The sequence below is a fragment of the Erithacus rubecula genome (assembly GCF_903797595.1).
Source record: "Erithacus rubecula genome assembly, chromosome: 1".
NCBI classification, from domain to species: Eukaryota; Metazoa; Chordata; class Aves; order Passeriformes; family Muscicapidae; genus Erithacus; species Erithacus rubecula.
Genome location: NC_136658.1, coordinates 89,479,090 through 89,500,552, shown reverse-complemented (window position 1 = coordinate 89,500,552; position 21,463 = coordinate 89,479,090). Strand labels below are relative to the sequence as shown.

At 36.3% G+C, this 21,463-nt stretch overlaps 1 protein-coding gene across 1 annotated transcript in view; it reads left to right on the top strand.

Moving 5' to 3' along the window:
- The window catches only part of MYO16 (myosin XVI), a 353,826-nt gene that overhangs the window by 121,510 nt on the left and 210,853 nt on the right, over positions 1 to 21,463 (top strand). Inside the window, exons 3-4 of the mRNA XM_079322616.1 lie at positions 547 to 617; positions 3,601 to 3,744. Coding sequence (XP_079178742.1) covers positions 547 to 617; positions 3,601 to 3,744 — 215 coding nt within the window. The remainder of the gene's footprint in view (positions 1 to 546; positions 618 to 3,600; positions 3,745 to 21,463) is intronic.

Genomic DNA, 21,463 nt, shown 5'->3' with positions numbered 1-21,463 from the left:
GAAAGGTTAAATTGAGTGCAGACCATTTAGGTTTGGTATTATGATTAATTTCGAGTGATATCAGTTATGAATACTAGTTTCAAATATTTACTGAAAAAGCCAATATATCAGATGGGAACTTTGGAAAGTAAAATAACACCAGTTAACTGTGATTTTGCTCCCAAATGAACAGATCAGGTGATTGTGACCTTGACAGGGCTCTTTCCTCAAGCCCTCCCCTCCTCTCTCATGTGTACAAAACTGACATGCTCATCTGTATACTTGAAAAAACTTTGATACTGATATTTATATTGATACTTGATGTTGATATTTGCTATTCATTATCAAAGGTCTTTTGCTTTACAGGCCCAGCTATTAAAACAGGTGAGATGGCAAATGCTGACATGATAGTTTTGCAGTTACATAAGATGCTTGAATATATTATTAAATCCCCTGATGAAGATGATTAATAATCAGCCTATTAACAGTTCAGAATTTGGTGTACTGCTGTTATTCTAGGTATATGAGGCATATTAACTCTTTTTGCTCTTTTCTTTGATATTTCAGTGCTACGGCTACTGAAGGATGGTGCTGACCCTCATATGCTCCTTTCCTCAGGAGGCTCCTTGCTCCACCTGGTAAGAGTGATTGAAGATTACTGTTAGTGACTGTGAATAAACTTGGTGGGATAGTGAGTAGCAGATTTGGAATATTGACAAAGAAGAAAGGCTTAGAAGGTTTTGTGGTTTTTTAATATACACTGAGCTCTGCCATGGCTAGGATTTGCTGATTTGCATCCATACATGTTTTTTAAATAAATGGTCATTTTCAAGTTGCTTACAGAAGAATGGATCATGTCATAGGAGTGGTAGCTAACAAAGGAGAATAAAGTGTTTTAGTTAGAAATTATCTATGCAGCAAGAAAGAGCAAAGGAAATACTGCTTGATTGCAAATAGAAAATTATATGGTTCAAAGATTCACAAGTCTTATATGAAAAAAACCCCCATGATTTAACATTTTTCCTTTTGTTTGTGTGACACTTTCTTATACCAGTTTCCTACATTAACATATTATCTGCATTTAGTTTATCATTATTTGCATAGCAATTCAGATTAGTAAAAGGAAGACAAAAGAAAAACTATTGGTATATAATACTGAAAGTAAAAGCAAGAGTTAAGGATATGAAAGGCAGACAGAAAGAAAATATCATTGGAGTGGAATTTTGGCATTACGGAAGCCAGTAGCAAAATTCATAAATAATTCCTACATCTTGTGATCCTTTTCTTTGGTCTGTGATGCTTTAGTCTCAGACATGCTGTCTATAACATGTGAAACTACTTTCAGACATTTGGATCTAACTTTGTTGCACACTGTGGCTCAAAGAAATGTGACCAGCAAAATAATGACATGTCTGCTGGCAGTGTTTCATTTACAAAAAATACAGTAATTTATTGATGGGAAAGATTAGTGGACTTTGGCACACCTGTAACCATGCTTTTGCAAGATACAGTGTTTCCCTTATGTAATTAATTTGTGTTTTTCGTCTTCCATGGCCACAAGAACTTTAGGAAATAGAGGCCAAGGTAAGGGGAAAGTGCAGCACTGATTTGGAAATTCAGAAATTTGAATTATCTTTTCCCTTATCTATTTCTCTGTAAAAGTGCTCAATCACTCTTTAAAAATGCAGTCCAAATGAGATTTGATTTTCTTTGGTATTCTCAAAACAGAGGCATCCCAAATCTTGCCCCATTTCAAAGGCCCTAGGAGATTATCTCCAGATCTTCAGAGTGGGTGATTTGACATGTGTCATGCATTTTAAAATAAAAGAAAGAAATATTAATCTTCAAGGATTTGAAGTTGTTTTATGTCTTGGTTTAATTTAGGTTTTCCAATTTCACTATACACCATTTCTCTTTGAGATAGGATTTAGGAGGAAAAACAAGGCAGGCCTAAAACTTACAAGGATATAAAGAGCAAATTTATTAATAACAGTGAGAAAAATAAGAAATTCAGAATAAGATTTCCAGATCACTCCCTCCTCTTCCCTCCCCCCCACCATTTTCCATATTTCTTAACAACAACACACAAAGACACTTCAATCAGTCTTCCACTTAACTAATTATTTCAGTTCACTTTAGAGAGAAAAGTTCTTGTGTCCACAGGGTTTTTCTTCACTTTCACAGTTTGCATCTGCCTGGGAAAATCTGCAAATTGTGGAACTTGTCCCATCTTCGCAGTCTTTCCAGAGCTGTTTTATGGGTCATGTCAAAAAAACTCATGGGGAATTACCATATTTTCAAGCCATTCTTAAGCAAAAAAAATAACCAAACAAACAACCAGTTCTAGAGATGACAGGTGTCACTGAGTCATTTTGTACATTAATAATAGATGTAGAGACTTTTGTTAGATTATGCTATCTGTAATATATGTAATATATGCTATCTCTGATTTCTTATATTTCAGCATAGAACAGCTCAATTTAAGTTGTACTGATATGATGAATGATAGTGATGCAACAAAACAGAACTGTTTCTAGAGCTGCCAGATAAGTTACACAAGCTAAAGGAAATACATTAGAATTCAATTTCTGTTCGGTAATTTAATTGTCAGTATATTTGGAAATCGTTTTGGGTGGGACTGCTTTTTATCCTGATAGAATTTAATATTCGTCTTCAGGGTTATCTATATTTATGATCGTAGGAGTACATGCAGCTGCTGCATTCTGCTGAGGGTCTCAGCTATATCTTGGCTTCACAGTCAGATCCAGTTACACACTTTTCCTTCTTCCCCACTTCCTTTAGTATCCTGGTTTCCATGACAGATTAAAATAAGTCTCCCCATAACCTCTTCCCCATGGGGAAAGAGATAGAATCCTTCTCTAAAGATTTGCTGGGCTTGTGTATGAGGTCAGAGTTCGTATCTTAACTGAGGTGCTCTGATTGTCTTTTAAGGTATCATCCATAACTTCAAACATAAGAAGTCACAGATGTGACAGAGGAGTAAGGTCAAAACAATGTCTAGGCCATTTTCTTCTTCTCTGCGGAAATTGTGACTGTGACCAAGGTGTAAAAACATGCACACATGCATGCATATGCAAACACACATGCATCCCTCTACCCCTCAATAACACCCTCAGTGTGCAGAATATTTATCTGGCAGAGAGACTTGAACAGGATTATGTATAGTTAGTGAATTTGAAATAGAGGTGGAGTATGAAGAAGGGTGCATTATTGCCATAAACTATGTAAAAGACAGATAAATTAGTGTATGCATGCACACATGTATGTGTGGGTGTGCATATACTTAGCACTACTTATGATGTGATCATCATGCACTGATGCCTGTGCTCTGATTTGCAATGACAGTACTGAACAGAAAAAAAAAGCCTCATCCTTATTGTAGATTCAGCAAGATTTCATAAGGAAATAGGGGATTCTGTGAATCATTAACATGGAACTGGAAATCTCCACACAATTATTTCTATAGATTCCTCAGCTGCTGTTCCTTACAAACACAGCAGCTTAACTACAATGTGTCATCTGCCCAATTTAAATTGTATGTAATAAATTTAGTTGTACACTGAGAAAACACCATCCCTAATCTGCTCTTTTTTCTTCTAGTGTGCTCGCTACGATAATGCATTTGCTGCAGAAATTCTAATTGACAGAGGGGTAAATGTAAATCATCAAGATGAGGATTTTTGGACATCAATGCATGTAGCCTGTGCCTGTGATAATCCTGATATTGTCCTGCTGCTGCTACTAGTAAGTAAAGCAAGCCAATGCATTTTATGCTTGAATAGGAGACAGAATGTAGCACCCTAAGGTCTGGAACTGCTATATGGATGCAAAATATTGTTCCTAATCATATCACTGAAAACATGTACAATGTTTTGTTCTTCTTGATATTGCTTTGGTGCTCAGGATTTTTAGAAGACATTTTTAGGACTTCAGTGAGAATAAATTGCAAACATCAATGTCAAGTATCTCCTCTTTCTCCCCTGTGGTCCAGAGCTTATATCTCTGATAAGCTCTCAGTCCCAAATGGGCTATTCAGATAATTTCTTTTCTTTTCTCCTTGTCACTTTCTGTTAAGGGTTGAGTTCTCAGTTTGCAAAAAAACAATTTTGCAAAAAGCTTCTTCTGAAAAGCAAATATTGGCTCACTTATATTTATTAGTCATAAGAACTGTTTGTGGATATGGTCAAAATGAGACAAATTTAATATTTATATAAACAACTTCAACTTTTTAATCCTGAGTTTGCCCAGTATAGTAATAGATGTGGCATTCAGCTTTTTTAGGGAGCAGTAGTGTGGCCAGGTGGCCAAAAGGCCAATGGCATCCTGGCCTGTACCAGAAACAGTGGCCAGCAGGATGAGGACAATGATTGTCCCCCTGCACTCAGCACTGCTGAGGCCACACCTCAAATCCTGTGCTCAGTTCTGGGCCCCTCACTACAAAGAAAGACACTGAGGGGCTGGAAGGAGTCCAGAGATGGGCAGGGGAGTGGGGAAGGGTCTGGAGCACAAATCCTGGGAGGAGCAGCTGAGGGAGTTGGGGCTGTTTAGGATGGAGAACTGGCTCAGACAAAACCTGAAAGAAGGTTTTAAAAGGGGGGAGTTGGCCTCTCTGGCCAGGTAACCATCAACAGGACAAGAAGAAATGATCTCAGGTCACACCAGGGAAGTTGAGATTGAATATTCGGAAAACTTTCTGTGCTGCAAGAGCCCATTGGAATGGGCTGCCCAGAGAGGTGGCAGAGTCAACATCCCTGGAAGTTTTTAGAAGGTGTGTGACAGGTATGGACATGGTTTAGTGATGGACTTGGCAGTGCTGAGTTAATGATTGGACTCAATGATCTTGTGTCCTTTAGAGCCTAAATGATTCTCTGGTTCTGTTTTGTGCTTCCATTCCTAGGACCACAAACTATATTTTTATGCAATGGTACTAATGCAGCTCTTCTTCTCAGTTCATTGATATTGCTTTAAAACAGTAGTGTAGAAATAGCTCACAGTCTGACTTAAAGTTTTTTTTAGTCTTTTTTGTATAATTAAAAAATGTTTATGTTTCAAATAGGTTGTTGCAAGGTCAAAGTTTCTTGTCATGCTTAAAATTGTATTGCAATGTTACAAGTAAAGGGAAGGGATATATATTTTTAGACTGCATTTTTGATAATATATTTTATGAAATCTCTTTGGGAGATTATTTAGTCCATCCCCTCTGCTCAGACAAGAGCTAGGCACACCAGCTTGCCCAGGACCAAATCATCAAGGATGGAAATTCCACAAACTCACTGGGCAGTCTGTACAGTAAAAAAAAAAACCAACCCAAAAACAAACAAACCAAAACCAACAAAAACCCCAAACCAAAACAGAACAACAAACCAAAAACAACAACAACAAAAAAAATCAGATACATCTGATTTTAAACAGTTACTTTACTCCTGGCTAATAAAGGATACAATTTCCAGGTCTGTTTTTCAGTCCCTTGTATTACCTCAGTCTGTCCACTGTAGACACATCTGAAGCCTGTGTATCCTTTGTGTTCTGCATGTACTCCTAGACTGATAAACAAATTAGAACAGAGCAGTTTATTTATAAAAACTCTAGTACTATGGGATACTCTTGCAAGGGAGCGAGTTTTCAGAAATTCTGAATACAGTGCTTTTATCATTAATAGGAACAGTTTAGGTTATAGAGGGCACTTATAAAATTTCCCTTACCAATTTTTACAAGAAGCTTGATCTGATTAAACTTCAAGTATTTCTATACAGGGTTATATCCAAAATAGTTTTCAAATGCCCATCATTTGAATGTTTTTTTTATTTGATCCTTGTGTGTTACAAGCTGACTTCATCTGAAGGTTCTAAATATTTTCTAATAACTTGGTTATCTAATATATTAAAATTCAATAAACAAGGAAAATGCATGTGGATTTTTGCAGATAGTGTTTGAATTGTCCATATTATTTGCAATAATGTCTGATAAATTTGCCCACATTTAGGTGGTCAACCCTTTTAAAGGCAGAGTTTCCTTTACTAGATAAATAATAGCTCTATACTCTCCCTTCTAGAGTTAAAATAAGGAATTTTAAATTTTGAGATTTCAAGATTTTTAAAGAGATGGCAGAGAAAGGGAAATTGGAAAGCAGTAGGTTTTGAACCATCACATTCATGTTATCTTTAATAACATTTGACAAATTGAAGATGAAAATTGAGGTTGGATAGACTTATTTTTCACAATTCTGAATTGCCTTTGCATGAGCAATTCATATTAGAAATTACTTTGCCTTGAGGTTAGTGTTTCATGGACCATGTCTAATGTGTAGCATGAGCCTTGATAATGACAATATGAGCTACAGTCAGCTTCTATTATGCCACAGTTTTTCACTGGAAGAAAAATATAACAGTTCTTGTAACCTCAGGAATTACTTTTAAACAAATATTTCTTCTGGACTGAGTTTATAGCCCAGACAATACCATATTTTCTGTTTTAAAGATGTGACCTAAAAGGTAAAAGCACGGTCCTTTAATTGTTCAATTCAGATTTCTGGAAAACTTAAAGAAGCCAGTGGAGATTTTCTCAGTAAGGACTTAAAATATTTCTTGAAGGGGAAGTAAAACAAATTAAAAACAAACAAGCAAGCAAACAAAAAAACAACAAAAAAAGGATATATGGTATATATAGATCCCAGAAAGATATAAGGCTATGAATGAAGATTTGCTTAAACACTCCCTCTTTCTGACTTCACCCCACTTTTGGTGGTCTTCATTTTGCTCTGTCTGAGACAAGATAGTGACTTGTCATTCATAATCTAAAAGGTGGTAACTCATAATTTCTTTGCAATTTCTTTGGTCTGGTGGATAGCAATGGAAAAATCAAAGCTAATTCACCGCAGACTGGGAGGGGCTGTAGCTGTTTGCAGTGTAGTAATCTGCTGTTGTGTCCTGTGGTATGGCTATTGGAATTGTAAGTGCTGTTCTTGGAATAGATGCAGAATGAAATGCTTGCAGCTATTTCTCTCCATAATTTCCACCACTTTACCCTAGGTGGTGTAGCTTTCCAGGGATATATTTCTGTCTTCTCAGTTTTGTAGCTGTCAGCAAGGGGAGGGGAGCCCTGGAGGGAACATCCAGGAGATAGATCCAGTGTGTGCTAAAGAGTGGGTCACTAAGGAGCTCACCCCAGGGCAGCTGCCTGCACGTGAGGAGGTGCAGAGATCAGGAGTGATCCGTGGGGATCTGCCATGCATGCCAATGAGGGGGGAAAGGTCACGTTCATCAGTCACTGCTCAGCCGCATCAGCGCTGAGTATTCTCCCCGTGGCACAGCAAATTGCTTTGCATGGGTTTTGCAAGAAGCAGGCATAAGAATTTACTGCTCACTATAGGGTTAGGCTTATGCCTGGGGTTAGGTTTACACCTAGGGTTAGGGTTCAGCAAACCACAAAGCCCACAGCTCCAAGCACTCTGCAGTTCAAAAGGGCATGGCAAGCTGAACACAAATCTGCCACAACACAGCTCCATCCACATCTCTTCGACTGGCAGCCACATCATCCCTGTGAGGTTTCAGTGCTCCGCCTAGGGTTAGGCTTAGGCCTAGTGTTGGGGTTCAGAAAATCACAAAGCCCACAGTGCAGTGTAAAAAGGCATGGCAAGCCAAACACAACGCTGCCACAACTTTGCTCCATCCACATCTTTCCGCTTGGCACCAGCTGCACCTCATGATACCTTTACAGCTCTGCCTAGGGTTAGGGTTCTGCCCAGGGTTCACAAAACCCCAGAGCTCCAAGCACTCTGCAGTGTGAAAGGGGATCCCTAGCAGAACACAAAACTCCTACAGCATGGCTCCTTCAACACATTTCTGCTTGGCACCAGCCTCATGTCCATAAAGATTTAAAGTTCTGCCTAGGATTAGGCTTACACCTAGAGTTAGGGTTCAAAAAAAGCACAAACCCAAGAGTTTTAGACCCACTGTTGCAACAAAAAGCCTGCCAAGTTAAACTCGAGGCTGCCACAACATGGCTCCATTGACAGCTTTCTGCTTGGTACCAGGCTCACTCCAGGCTGAGGAGAATGCCAAAGTGTCTTTCATTTAACAACAAAGATGTTTAGGCTTTTATACATTTGTGCCTGCATGAAATCTCTTAAGAGTGTGAACAGCAATCACAACCGATTTATTGGAAAGATCTGCTCTGTCTTGCCTCGCTGCCTCTGAAGGCTCAGGAATGGATGTGCTGTCAGCAGCTCTGTCCCCTTGGGCTGTGGTCTTTCTCATCATATGGGGTGCATTGCAACATTGTATTTTCTGTTAATTCCCCACGCTTGTTCTATATTGAATTGAAACACTGGTCAAGATTTGTACCTTAGTACCCAGTATTCTTTGTCCTATGCTACCAGAGCTGCAGAATGTCCAAGCACCAGCATTTAGATGCTGCTCCTGCTTTGTTAGCTCTAGCAAGTATTTAATCCTCTCACTTTAAATATGGCTTTAAACTTGCACCCATCACTTGCAGTCTAATTATTACTCCACAAAATACAATTTTTATCTTCAAATACTTTTAATTGATACATAATAGTGGGTAACCTTCACTTTACTTGTGCACTGTTCAAACATCTTCTTGTCATAACAGCTCAGCCCTTCACAGTCTCTCATTCTCTCCCCCAGGTCAGGATCACAAGGATGAAAGTGGGAAAACTTGTGGGTTGAGATAAAGACAGTTTAATAAGGAAAACAAAAGCTGCACACACAACCAAAGCAAAAAAAAAATTAATTTGCCATGTCCTATCAGCAGGCATGTGTTCAGCCATCTCCAGGGAAGCTGGACTCCACCACATGTAGTGGTGGGAAGACAAATCCATCACTCTGAACATCCTCCTCCTTCCTGCTTCTTTCCCCAGCTTTATATGCTGAGTATGAGGCCATATGGTGAGGGATATCCCTCTGAGCAGTCAGAGTGTGCTGTCCCTGCTGGGACAGCTCCTTTGCACCATCAGCCTGCACTGTTGGGGCAGGGAACAGAAATGGCCTTAGCTCTGTGCAAGTGCTGCTCAGAAACAGCTAAACCATCCCCATGTTATCAACACACTCTTCAGCACAAATTCAAAGCACACACTGGCTACTGGGAAGAAAATTGCTAAATCCCAGCCTGAACCTGCACAGGTGTGGTAGAATAAACATTGATACTGTTGCAGCTTTGTAAATTAACTTTGGCAACTCAGGCAGTAGGCTAGGTAAGAAAAAATAGCATTTTGTAGAATTTTTTTTATTTTTTCTGTTTACTCTGACTGCATTATTTTTCATAATGAATTCTGTGTTTTAGAGGGTTCACAGTCATATTGATCTGCCATGTTCAGTTCTTTTTCTCGAGAGAGCTACGGCTGTGTTGGAAACCACAGGTTTCTTTATGACTTGTTGTTTACAGCACTTTAATTTCAGAGCATAGCACAGGTAATCATCATGGAGTTATACAGTTTGGCTCACACATTGCAAGTTGATAACTATTATTTTTCTTTTCTAATGTATTTTATATTTTGGTTTTGGGGGTATTGTTTTCCCTTCTCCCACTCCCAAAGAACTATGAAATGTTTTGATGTTGATTGACCTGAGATTGAGAGCAACAGAGAGAAAGAAAGCTGATCAGAATGTGTTTTTACAGTGTACTTCATTTTACTATTCTAAGGAGGCACCTTTTTGTGGACAAACATCAGTGTTAGATTTTCATCCTCAATGCAGATCTTGTCAAAAGAAACTGGGAAGGTGGAGATGGTATTTTGGCATGTGGCACAGTAGAAATTTATTATTTATTTATTCTTTCTCAGATCTGAAAGCATTACTGTGATAAACCTGGCACTTAATTACTTAGAAAAGATCAGTACTACATCCTCAGAACATTCTTAATACATTTTTTTAATTGACCTTACTAGAAAAAGTAAGTGTAAATTCTGTCTGCTTACTAATTAAATGTTTCATTATGTGCTTTTTGGAACCTAGAACTGAAGCAAAAAATGCAAATCTGGCACTGAAAGCTAAAAGTACAAATTAAAAAAAAAAGTAAATTTGAGGCTGAGTATTTTTTCTCTCCCCTATTTAAGAACTTAGGAAAATCTGTTTTTGGCAGTGTGCAAAAGGGAGTTAGCATAAAATCATTAATTAGATTTAGAGCAACAATAGATGAGCAGTATCAGGTATCTAATACTATCCACTGCATGCATAATCCACCTTTGAATTTGGTGTAAAATCCCCTTTCCAAAATCAGATATATTTTTACTGGAAAAAATTTAGGTGAACTGACTTCCTGGTGGGATGGGGCTGTAACTTTCTTTTCTGCTTCCCCATACAGTTAATAATGACACATATCTGAAGTCATGTAATCAGACAGCACTTATATAGTTATTTTGCCCTTATTCTTTGCAACAGCATCAGGCTGTGTTAGTAAGCACAGACAAATGATCAAAATGCCATTATCTTTAAAACTTAAAGAAAGGTCCTCCTATTTCATAGTTCCAGAAACAATTACTTCCTCAGAGGAAGCAATTCTGCCCTCCCACTCAATCTTGCTCAGTGTGACTTCCTCCTTTGAGTCAATATGAGAGGAAGCAGGGATGGGGAAAGAATGGAGAGCAGTTAGAGGTCATGAGGAGGCAGTGGCTAACAATTGATAGTATAAATGATCATGTACCCTGAAAGAAAAATTATTCTTCTATCTTTCTAGAGGCAGTTACGAATTTGTAGTAAGAAAATTTAAATAGCTTTTTTTTTTTTTTTTTTCTGTGAAAGCTACGAGTATCTATTTGAATTCACTCAGAGTTTGCAGAGGCTGGTGGATGTGAGAAGCGTAGGAGGGAACTTCCAGAGAGTGTGTACTACTGGCTTATAATCTTTCATCATTGCTAGCTGAGATAACACAAAAGTAACCTAGATGAAGGCCACTAATTAACTAATCAAGGTGATGCCTTTTAATGAGTTGCTGAACACCAGATGGCAACTCTTATACTCTTGGGAAACTGTAAAAATGTATTAGTCTTTCTCCATTAAGAGTGGGGGAAAGGGATGAAGCTGGCTAGTCATGCAGCACTAAAGGTGGTCCAAAGAGAGATAAGAACAGGAACTTAACTGGATACAGCATAATGGTCAAAGCATTTGACTTTGAGCATTATCATGAAAGTAATGAGCTAACCTAGGAAAAAAATGGGGATGATATAAAAAGAAAAGAAATAGCATTGAACTTCAATTGACAGGTGAAATAACCAGTGAAATAGAATCTGCAGTTCCCTGTGCAAAGAATGCTAAATCATGGCATAAATCAAAGCCTTTTTACATGGAAAGTAGCCACAGAAAGTAAGACTGAAGAGTATTTACATACTTACTTGATGTCTAGAAATCCCTCCCTCTCTCTCACAAACGCACTTTTAACTCTCCTCCCTCCTCCCTCCTTTTCAGCCTCTGTCCCTCTGTCCAGGTGGAAAACATTTGAGGCTGGGGATGAGACTTAGGACACAGACCATGGCTATTAAGCAGCAGATCTGTGCACTGTGCAGTTCTTAGCATCGGAGCATTTCCAGGAAACAAAAACTCCTGGAGGTAAAAGAGAGTTAAACCTGTTGGAAAAAAATATCACCCCCCAGTTTTGGCTGGAGTGGGTCAGGAAAAGTATGCTGAGAGATGGACAACATGTACAAAAATGAGGATTTTTTTATAAGCTCCCAATTCTCTTTTTCCTGAGAGAAAGAGGATCAAGGAATGACAAGAAAATGAAAATCAACATCTGGCTTTGATCTTCAGTGAACATAGTTTTGTGAATAAAGAAGATGATCTGGGGATGTTCCATCACCGAGGGATATTTGTAGAAGGTGAAATTTTTTCTTCATGCCAAGTGACCTCTGCTTGAATCACTGGCATAATTATTCTGTGAGTTTCTCATGGAGTAGCTAGGGAATTGAGGAAAACTGTTAGTTAAATTGCAGAAATGAAAAGCTGCTTGGTAGTGAAGAACTTGGTAAAAAGACTACAGCACAGCTATTAATAGAGAAATGGGCCTGAGAGTTGCTGAGGTTTCATTAGGATTGGTCTTATGACATTATTTTGAGTTTTCAGTGGTAACCTTGAGAGGAAAATTAGGGTATGAGAATGCAGTATGTTGAAGACAATGCTGAGATGTCTTATCTATTGGGGGTGAGGATTATAATGTTGTGTAGAAATAATAGGGTGTCTTTGAAGACTTAAGTAATAAAAATAGCTTGAAATTTCAGTGTACAAATACAAGGTCATGGTCTGAGCAACAGACATTTCTGTGATGTGCTCTGGAACCATCAGCTGGAAATTTGGAAAAAGACCTCAGAGCTTTAGTCAATTTTAAGACAATTGTATGCTCCTAACATATAACTTCAGGTGGGGAAAAACAGATTCTTGGATTTGTCAGAATGAAAATATTGCCAAGAGAAAGGGAAGAATGATTTTGTTACTGTCCAAGTGATGACATCTTGCAGTTAGCTATCTACAGCCAGGCTCAGGAATGGGAAATTGTACCAAGGAAACCTGCAAGGATAAGCGTGGAAGTAAAAAGCTTATCTTAAAAGAAGGGAGCAAAAGCAATACATTATACTTTAAAAAAACCAAACAGGGAGGTTGTAAAAAATTCTGTAAATATATCAGGATAGATGAAGAGGTATGAAAAAGCTTTTAAAACCTGTAGGTACTACTAGCATGAAAACAAATGATTGCAAAGGTGTTCAACAATAAACTTAAGGCAGAAATTAAACTAAGCTTTCTTAAAGTTAGAACATATGTGTTGGAAAGCAGCATTCTGTGCAGGAGTAATAGGATTAAAAAACCCCTAACCTAAACCTTAATTGGCTTCAAAATTGATCCTAAAGTTGTAAATAAGATTATATGTGTTACCTGCATTTCCAAACTGATGCTTCAGGAGATACATTGTATTTTCACATGACAGGTGTTCAGAGGGCTGTGTGGATATAATTGTTCTGCTTGTGTTCCTAAGACAATAAAGTCACATACAGATGATATTAAAAAATACAATATTGTGAACAATAAATGGCAAGTAAAGTTTTATGATGTCTGTTGGACTATGCTTAATTTCTGTAGCCCAAAAACAGACAGGAGAAAAGTTCATGGAAGAACACATCTCAGAAAGAGAAGTTAAGTGCTGGGCAAACATACTGCTTTTCAAGCATTTGAAATAGTTCTGTTTGTTTGGTTTTGATAGTTTCCAGATATTTAAAAGCAAAATACATAATGGCCAAATAGCATGAAATCAAGGGAGAGAAAAAAAAAAAAAAAAAAAGAAAAAAAGGCTTTTTATTTTCTCAAGAAAAGAGGTCCCAAGGCCACAAAAGCTAGATGTTTAGTTTCTGGAAGTAAGTTGAGAATGGCATTTAGATAAGTAATTGTATACCTCAGAAGTATTTATTATTTTTTTAATAAAATGTGGATTTTCAGTGGAAAAAAAGAGTGTTTTATTATTTTTAAAAATGTTAGTAAATTCTGTTTCCAAAAGGCTGACATCAGGGAAGATGGACCTTTCCTAGCCAAATTTCAATTAAAACATCTGCTTAATTGGTATATGACATTGGAAAGGCAGTATACTTTAGTAATCAGGACAAACAATGCATTTATTTCATTTGAATCTATGTATCTTTTTGAGCAATGTTTTCCTACTGTCACAGATTTTGACATCAAGTATTGAAGTAAACTGAACTTAGAACCAGACCTTGAATCACCATATCACTAGGATTTAAGCTTTTTTTTTTTAATGAAGCATTCAACCCATTTTTTCTCGTTAAAATATAAGAATAAAAATAATTAAATAAAAATGTACTATTTATGAATAAAATAAAAATATTTTATTATATTATTTAATATAATATTTATTTGGATAAGAGCTGTCTCTGAATGCTAAAATAGTCCCCAAACCACTCAAACCAACAGCCTCTGTTATATATGACATTTCGTGTGTTTTCAGTATTCCAGAAATACTGAATGAAATATCACTATGGCATAGTTTGTAATGCATAATTTAAAAGGGCTTGGTAGCATGAACCTGGGAAAAAATAACTATCAAATGAACCTCCATGAATTCTTGAATTTCTGAGTGAGCTAGTAGGGGAAAATGCAGTGCTGATAAAATTTATCAAAAGTTCAAGGACAACTTACCTTGACATGACACTATAAAGATTGATGTGTATAGTCATTGGAAAGAAAACTGCTGCAGGAAAAACTGGCTTACATACTGAAAGCAGATGGTTTAGGTAAATTGTAACAGTGCAGGGTTAGTGGAGCTAATAAATGAGGTGACATGAAGGTCATTAAAAGACTCACATTTGCACACGTGTTTGAAGACTTTTCAGTTAGAATAGGAAAGGTGGAGAAAAAGCATTGACTTTCCAATTCTAGAATAATTGGTGTGGGTTATGTGTGGAAAAAGTAGGTAATTCAGTTCAGTGTAGAACAGTATAAAATAATGAGACAGGGTTGGATAGTTGGAATTGTAGGAGTTAAAGTAATGAAAAGAAAAATAATGGAAAGTTGGATGTACTTTATCTTTTCTGTTTTGATAATGAGCTTGAGCAGGATGTGGTTGCTGTCTGCAAGGATTTAAGGTTAAAAAGGTGTAGGAAAATATATAAAAGTGTATAGCTTATGAAAGCACAGGAGAAAACTAACCTTTATATTATTTCTGAATAACAGCTGTATCTTCAGCTATTTGAAGTCAAAGTTTATCAAATCAGACTTAAATTTCAAATCAGTCTTAAATTTCTAATGACTCCCTACAAAGCTGTGATATATTAAGAATTTTTAAAATGCAGTGAGTAATATTTTTCAAAATGAAAATTATTTGTTGAATTAAAGTGAATCTGCAATATTACTGACTTATATTTATTGGGAAGAAGGATATTCCTTAAAATTGTGGCAGTAATGGAATGTGTAAAAATTTGTTTTCTGGAATGAAGTCCAGAGAATGGTAAAGTAATTATTCTGGACAATTGTTTCTTGGCAAAGTGATAGGTAGTTGATAGATTAATACCTGTTACTTCATCAACTGCTAAGATTACACTTTATGAACACAATGAGAAAAATTTGTTTAGTAAAACACATAGATAAATCCTTGATGGATGGTATAGCATTATGTTGTTGAAGTATTTATTTCAATTTTGAGTAGAATTTCATCACTTTTTCAATACATATATTAATCCACAGAGACCAATTATTGCAAACAGACCTGGAGCTTGGTTAATATATAAATGTCAGCTGTGGTTATACTTGTATTGCTAGGATTTATAAGTATATGTTTTTGTTTTCATCTAATCAGTTTCAAAATTTGGCATGGAGTGTGTATTTCCCCCACAGCTGTATTAGGAACTAACTTGCTGCAATCCCACACAGCAAGTTACTACTGACTATGACTGGAAGATTTTCTTGTCTACTGCATTGTATTCATTACCTAAACACAGGAAAATAATAGTTTTCTGCTTTTCTGATGAGTTGTCTAATTATATGCTGATGTTCAGAGAAGCCAGTTTTCTATTAAGGTGATACTGGCATACTAAACTCTCTAAATAGATTTGGTATTTCACATGATGATTTGTTTCTGGAAGATTTAGATTTAATTACTAACCAGCAAGGCAGCATCACCCAGAGTGCAGATTAAGCTGCTGTAGTCCCTTCCCTGTACACTTGGGAACATGCTGATGTTATCAATCAACACAATGAATCTATCTCATAACAAAAATGCAAATTACTGAGTAAAATAGCAGTTTTGTACTCTTACTTCCTTGCATGATACATTTATCTTTGCAGAAACTATGTTTTACACAGCTATTGTTTTTTGTATACTGTTTAATCTCTTGCTTTTTACACCAGATGTGTAGTACAGATTTTCTTTCTTTTTACTGTATGTGTATATACATTAACATAGGCTGACTTTTTTCTCTGTATTAATAAAAGGGTAAAATCTGATATCATACCTGAAGTAGTGCTATTTATGTGTGCCATTCTAAGTGTATTTAATTTATGCACACACATGCACACACATCTGTATACACAGTATGCACACACATGCGTGTGTATGTGTATGTAATCTCAAAATAGACTGGAGAATGAAAATCAAAACATTCAGCATCTGTGTTTTCCAAGTTACATAAATACATAGACATGGATATGACAGTGTGCATAGAGAGGAAGGGAAGATAACTTCCCAAATCATTGGTTTAAGGAGAAAACCATCATGTTAAATAGGACCTTGAGGTTTGCCCCTAGTTAGATTTCCTGCATTTATGTTATTTGCACTGAACCTGTCAACTACAAGGTCTTCAGAAAATAACTTTCAGTCTTTACTGAACCATTAAAATCACCTTCCTTTCTTTGCTGCCATGTGGTTGTATTGTTTGTTCTGCTCTCATTTGTGGTGGGCCAGGGGTGGAAACTTCCAAGTGAAGCTACAAGGCAGAACTTTCTCCCACAATTTTGTTTGGAGTGTGTGTATATCTATATCTAATCTATCTATCTATATCTAATCTATCTATCTATATCTAATCTATCTATCTATCTATCTATCTATCTATCTATCTATCTATCTATCTATCTATCTATCTATCTATCTATCTATGTCTATATGTGTGTGTGACTAGTTTCCCATATATACATGCATATATATGTATATACATACCAACACATAGAACTTTATAAGGAAACATGCTAGTAAAACTTAAACCTTGATGCCTTATAATGTATTTGTACTCATCAGTGCAGTAGTGGATCATAAGAGGATGTTTCTTATCTCCATTTTGCCTAAACTAAAGGTATGCCTTACTAACTGTCCTATTTTGTATACAAGTGACTGTTCTTGCTAACTCCAGGGAGTAATCTTTTTAATTCTTAAAGTATAAGATTTGTTTAACCTTATGTAATTACAATCTTGCTTAATGGTTATAAAGTAATTGTTCACTCTAACTGTGGTGTCAGATTAAAAGACTTTTTGACAGACAATTCCAAAGGCTCACTCCCTAGTGTGAAGGAGAATTTCTTTCTATTTGTTCTAAAAATAAAAGGCAATTTCAAAAAGTGACCTTTTGTTGGAGTATTATATAAGACAGAGACTGATCATTTTTTTGTGTGTCTGTCATAATTTTTAATGATTACAATTAAAATAAAATTAGAATAAAGTGGGCTTCTATACTGTTATCAGAGGCATTCAGTGCTCAAATAATTTCATTTTTTTCCCCCGTAAGCTCTGCTACTGATGGGAAGTTTGCAAGTCCCATGTGCAGAAACAGATGGGGGAATTTTAGTCTTTAGTCATCAGTGCTCTTTGAAGTTTCCTTTCTAATTCCCTTTTCTTGCCAAATAATTTGAGAGCTGGCAATATCAAGTCAAATACCCCTCCTTCTGTACTTCAACTATCCTTTTTTTTGACCTCATTCTGATCTTTTGGTTTTTTGCTGCAGTGTCTTAATAATAGAGCAGAATGAGAATGCTATTCTAGGCAAAGAAGACTTTTTTTGGTGATATATAACATGCAAGTCGAGTTTTTCTTTGATTTCTTCAATTCTTTAGTCTACCTCCACATTCAGTAAAAATACGAAATTTCAGTGAGAAAAATATATTCTGAATTTTTTCTCTTTTTTCATGCTTTCAGGCAAAATGGTTTTAAAAGTGTTAAAAGTGGGGCAACTTATTTTTGTGACAATCAAACAGGTACATCCAATTAATGTAATTATTCCAAATAATATTCTTTTTTTTTGCATACTAAGCTAAATAGAATGTCTTCACATTCTTAGAGTCCTCCTGGTACCTTAACACCTCATAATTTTGTCTCTTTTCTGAGAAGCCCTCACTGAAAATGTGCAACACGCGTTTCAAACAAAGAGGTGCTTCCATAAAGTAGGAAAGTAAGAAATAAACACAGTTATTATTTTCTTTTTTGTCATACTTGGTTTTGGAGATTAAATTCATAGATATATAATTCTTCATTAGCTGGTCCTTAATGTAACACCTTTTTTTAATGGAAGGAAAATTATTGGCCTGTAGAATATTGAAATATTGATATGGTATTAAGACAAGTATGTATCTTGAGAGTGAGATTGTTTTCAGTAATTTCTGGTTGAATAAAGCATATGTGCAGAGACTGGACAATTGAAAGTTTAAATTCGTAGCTATGTGAGAGTCCTAGATTCAATATGTTCTACCCATGGCCTGTCCCACCAGGAACTATAGATTCATTTGCCTTACACTGTGGCTAAACTAAAATGCCTCATGCCTGAATGAACATTTAACTTAGAAAAGCAAGAGTAAAAAATATTTTTGTTAAGACCTGTTTCCTCACAGACATAAAGCCAACACTGATTGCATATGAAGACAAACTGAGGCTGAAGCAATTAGTGCTCAAATTGGATGGCAAAATTTAGTCTTGCATTTGAGGTAGAGATTTTCATGACAGTAAGAATGATCAGCTGAAGTTGTTGCAAAACTTCAGAATGAAGTATGGAAGTTAAGAAACAGAAATGGATATTACAAAAATAATTCTGTTCTTCCAATTTCTAGTCAAACTAGCTGGATGATTCCACATACTTGTGTGGGAGAAGAGAGAAAATAAAAATAATTCCTTGAGGCAAAGCTAAGTCAGGGAAATCAGACTGTATTTAACTTAGAAATTAAGACCTTAAATTCTGAGAAACCTTGGTGATATGTACTAGGATTCAGAATATGAAGAACCCACCATGAAATACAACTTGCTGTCTGGTTAAGATCCAAGTACAAATCTGAATGCCTTTAGAAGTAATAGAATCATGAATGTTGTACTTCTAGGGTGTGGAATAGTGGTAACTTGGGAAATATACATTACTTTTTATATGACTGCTTCTGAATAAGTAGCTTTTAACATTTATTTCATAGCTGCATGCTAAATTGTATTTTACTTTGAAAAATGCTGTTACAAACATGCTACACTTCTAGAGTGTTTTTAGAAGTGTTCAGTACTGGAACTGAGTGGGATTTTATTTGCCTTTTTCATGCCTTCCAGCTGATGGGCAGAATTTAAGTCCCCATGGTGCACAAACAGATGGGAGAATGTTGGTCTTTCATTTTCAGTCATCAGTGCTAATTCTTTTATCTTCTGCATACATTAGTCAAACAGACTATGCCTGTCAAGCAATCTGTAATATGTACCATGACAGCCTTTTTTTTTTTTTTTTTAAACTCTACTGAAAATCTTTTCTGTGAACTGACATTGCCTACATTCTATTAGTTTAAGGAGGAAAATGCTTTATTCATGAACTAAATGATTGCCAAAATGGTTTAGGAACTTTGGCAATTTTAAAGTATTATATTTTTGCTATTTTTGGAAGTAATTCAACAATCAAGAAGTATGTTGTCAAATACAATTGGGGATTTTTGTAGGTGATCCTATATGTAGATATACAACTATGCAAAGTTTTTTATGGACAGACACTGTATTAGCACAAACTTTTTCCTTTCTTACCCAGCATGCCACAGAGATACATGCTTGGGATTTCTGAAACACTGTGAGGTTCTTCATGCACACTGGCAAGCACCCATAAATCTTAATTTTTAGAGTATAACAAGAAACTAAATCTGTTTTGATGAACAGTTAAGTTGCATATTCGGATTTTGGTACCCATTTTTGCAACATGGAATCCAGAAGTGCCATGAATTAAAGAACTTATCCACAGAGCAGCTGAAATACTTTACTTATGTGTGGAAGAGTGAATATCAAACTGCATTTATATGATCATTCCTTGACTGGTTTAGCATGTACCTATGATGAAAATAAGTTAAGTAGTGGCATAGCACGAATTCGTATTAATAGAAATGCATTTATTTTAGCAATTATACAAAGATATTGGCATAAAATTTTCAGCACTGCATTATCTCCTGATTACTTGAAAGTGTTTTTTTGGAGATATGTCTTTTATCCTGTTCAGTTTCTTTTATATGCCTGGAAGGCACTTATAAGGCTCTGAATTCAGCTTTGATTCTGTAGGCTGTGTTGTCACAGACATAAGGGATTGTGCTCTGTGTTTGTGTTTTTATGATGTGGGTGGGATCAGGCATGCTGAAAATGAATTCAGACCTTTATTATATCACAAGTTAAGCTCCTCCAGATGGCAGACAGTTCCTACTCCCTATGAAAGAGTAGTTTTGGTAATGTGAGAGGCATGGGCTTATAGACAGTAGCAACAGAGTGCTACTCTTACAGAGTGGAAAGCCCTGAAATAGAAGAAATATTGCAGACAGATGATCATTACTTGTCCTGTGCAGGTAACCATTGATTCAAGTTTATGGAAGGAGTCCTGTGAATGGTGCCCTGGGCCAGCCCAGTTTGGAGAAATGTGCTCTCTGCAAGTCCATGTAAAAGGAAGACAGAGGCCTTTCAATTTGTATTAAGGAACAATTTATTTTCATGAGTATGCCTTAACATGATGCCCTACAATGAAGGAAATCAGCTGAGCAGGAGGATTTGTTCTCCCATTTTCTCTGTAGCTACACAAGCCCGTGTAAGACATGCATGAACCATTTGTTAGTGTACCTAACAGTTCTTACTTTGATTTGTGATCCACAGATTTTAGTTCTGAATTTATATGTACAGGTATGGAGTTGGGTCCTTGTTCAGATTATTTGGCTAAAAGACACTGGAAAAAAAGGAAGAATATATTTTCAGTTTGGAAACTCCTCCTTAATGAGGCCCATGTTTGCATTTCTTCAATACTTGTAGTTGTTCAGGTTTCAATACATAAGAATTTATTGATGAAAACCATTTGTTTTGGAAAAGTTGTGCCTAGCTCTGGCATCCATTATGGTTGAAGGATGGTGGTGTTTTGATGTTGTACTCAGCTAACTGCAGGTAATTAACCTCCTGAGAGAAGATGTAGTATATTATTTGTAAAACATAATACTTTGAAACTTAAGTAATCAGTGTGGAGTTACTGAAATACACATTTAAGGAAATACAAGGTGTGTCCCCCTCAGACTGCAGTGATGGAAATTGCCCTATAAAGGATGAAGAACGGAATTTTAAAGGATTGCTTTTGTACAGGTGAAATTTCCACTTGCTTGCTTTTCTTTGAGATGTATGAAAGAAAGGAGGCTGTTTGGGTTAGCTGTGCAGCAGATATCCCTATTTGGAGAATGATTTTCTATCAGACACACTCTTGTCTTCCACAAGGGGAGTATGTTGCCTTTTTTTTTTTCTTTTCTTTTGACAAGCTACACTAAGAGTAAAATAAGCCAAAACTGAAGCCAGAGCATCTTTGAGTAGCAGTACTGTTTGCCATGGGATGTACTGAACTTATATATCTTTGTAAATAGCTTATAAATGTTTTCATTTCTTTGTCAAGCCCAGAGGAAGGAGGAGTAAAACTAAATATTTAGAAATAGGTATCCTGCATGGTAGACTTCTAGTCCTAGATTAGCCTTTTTCATGGATTTCTTCTGATGTTTTGTTCTGGAAC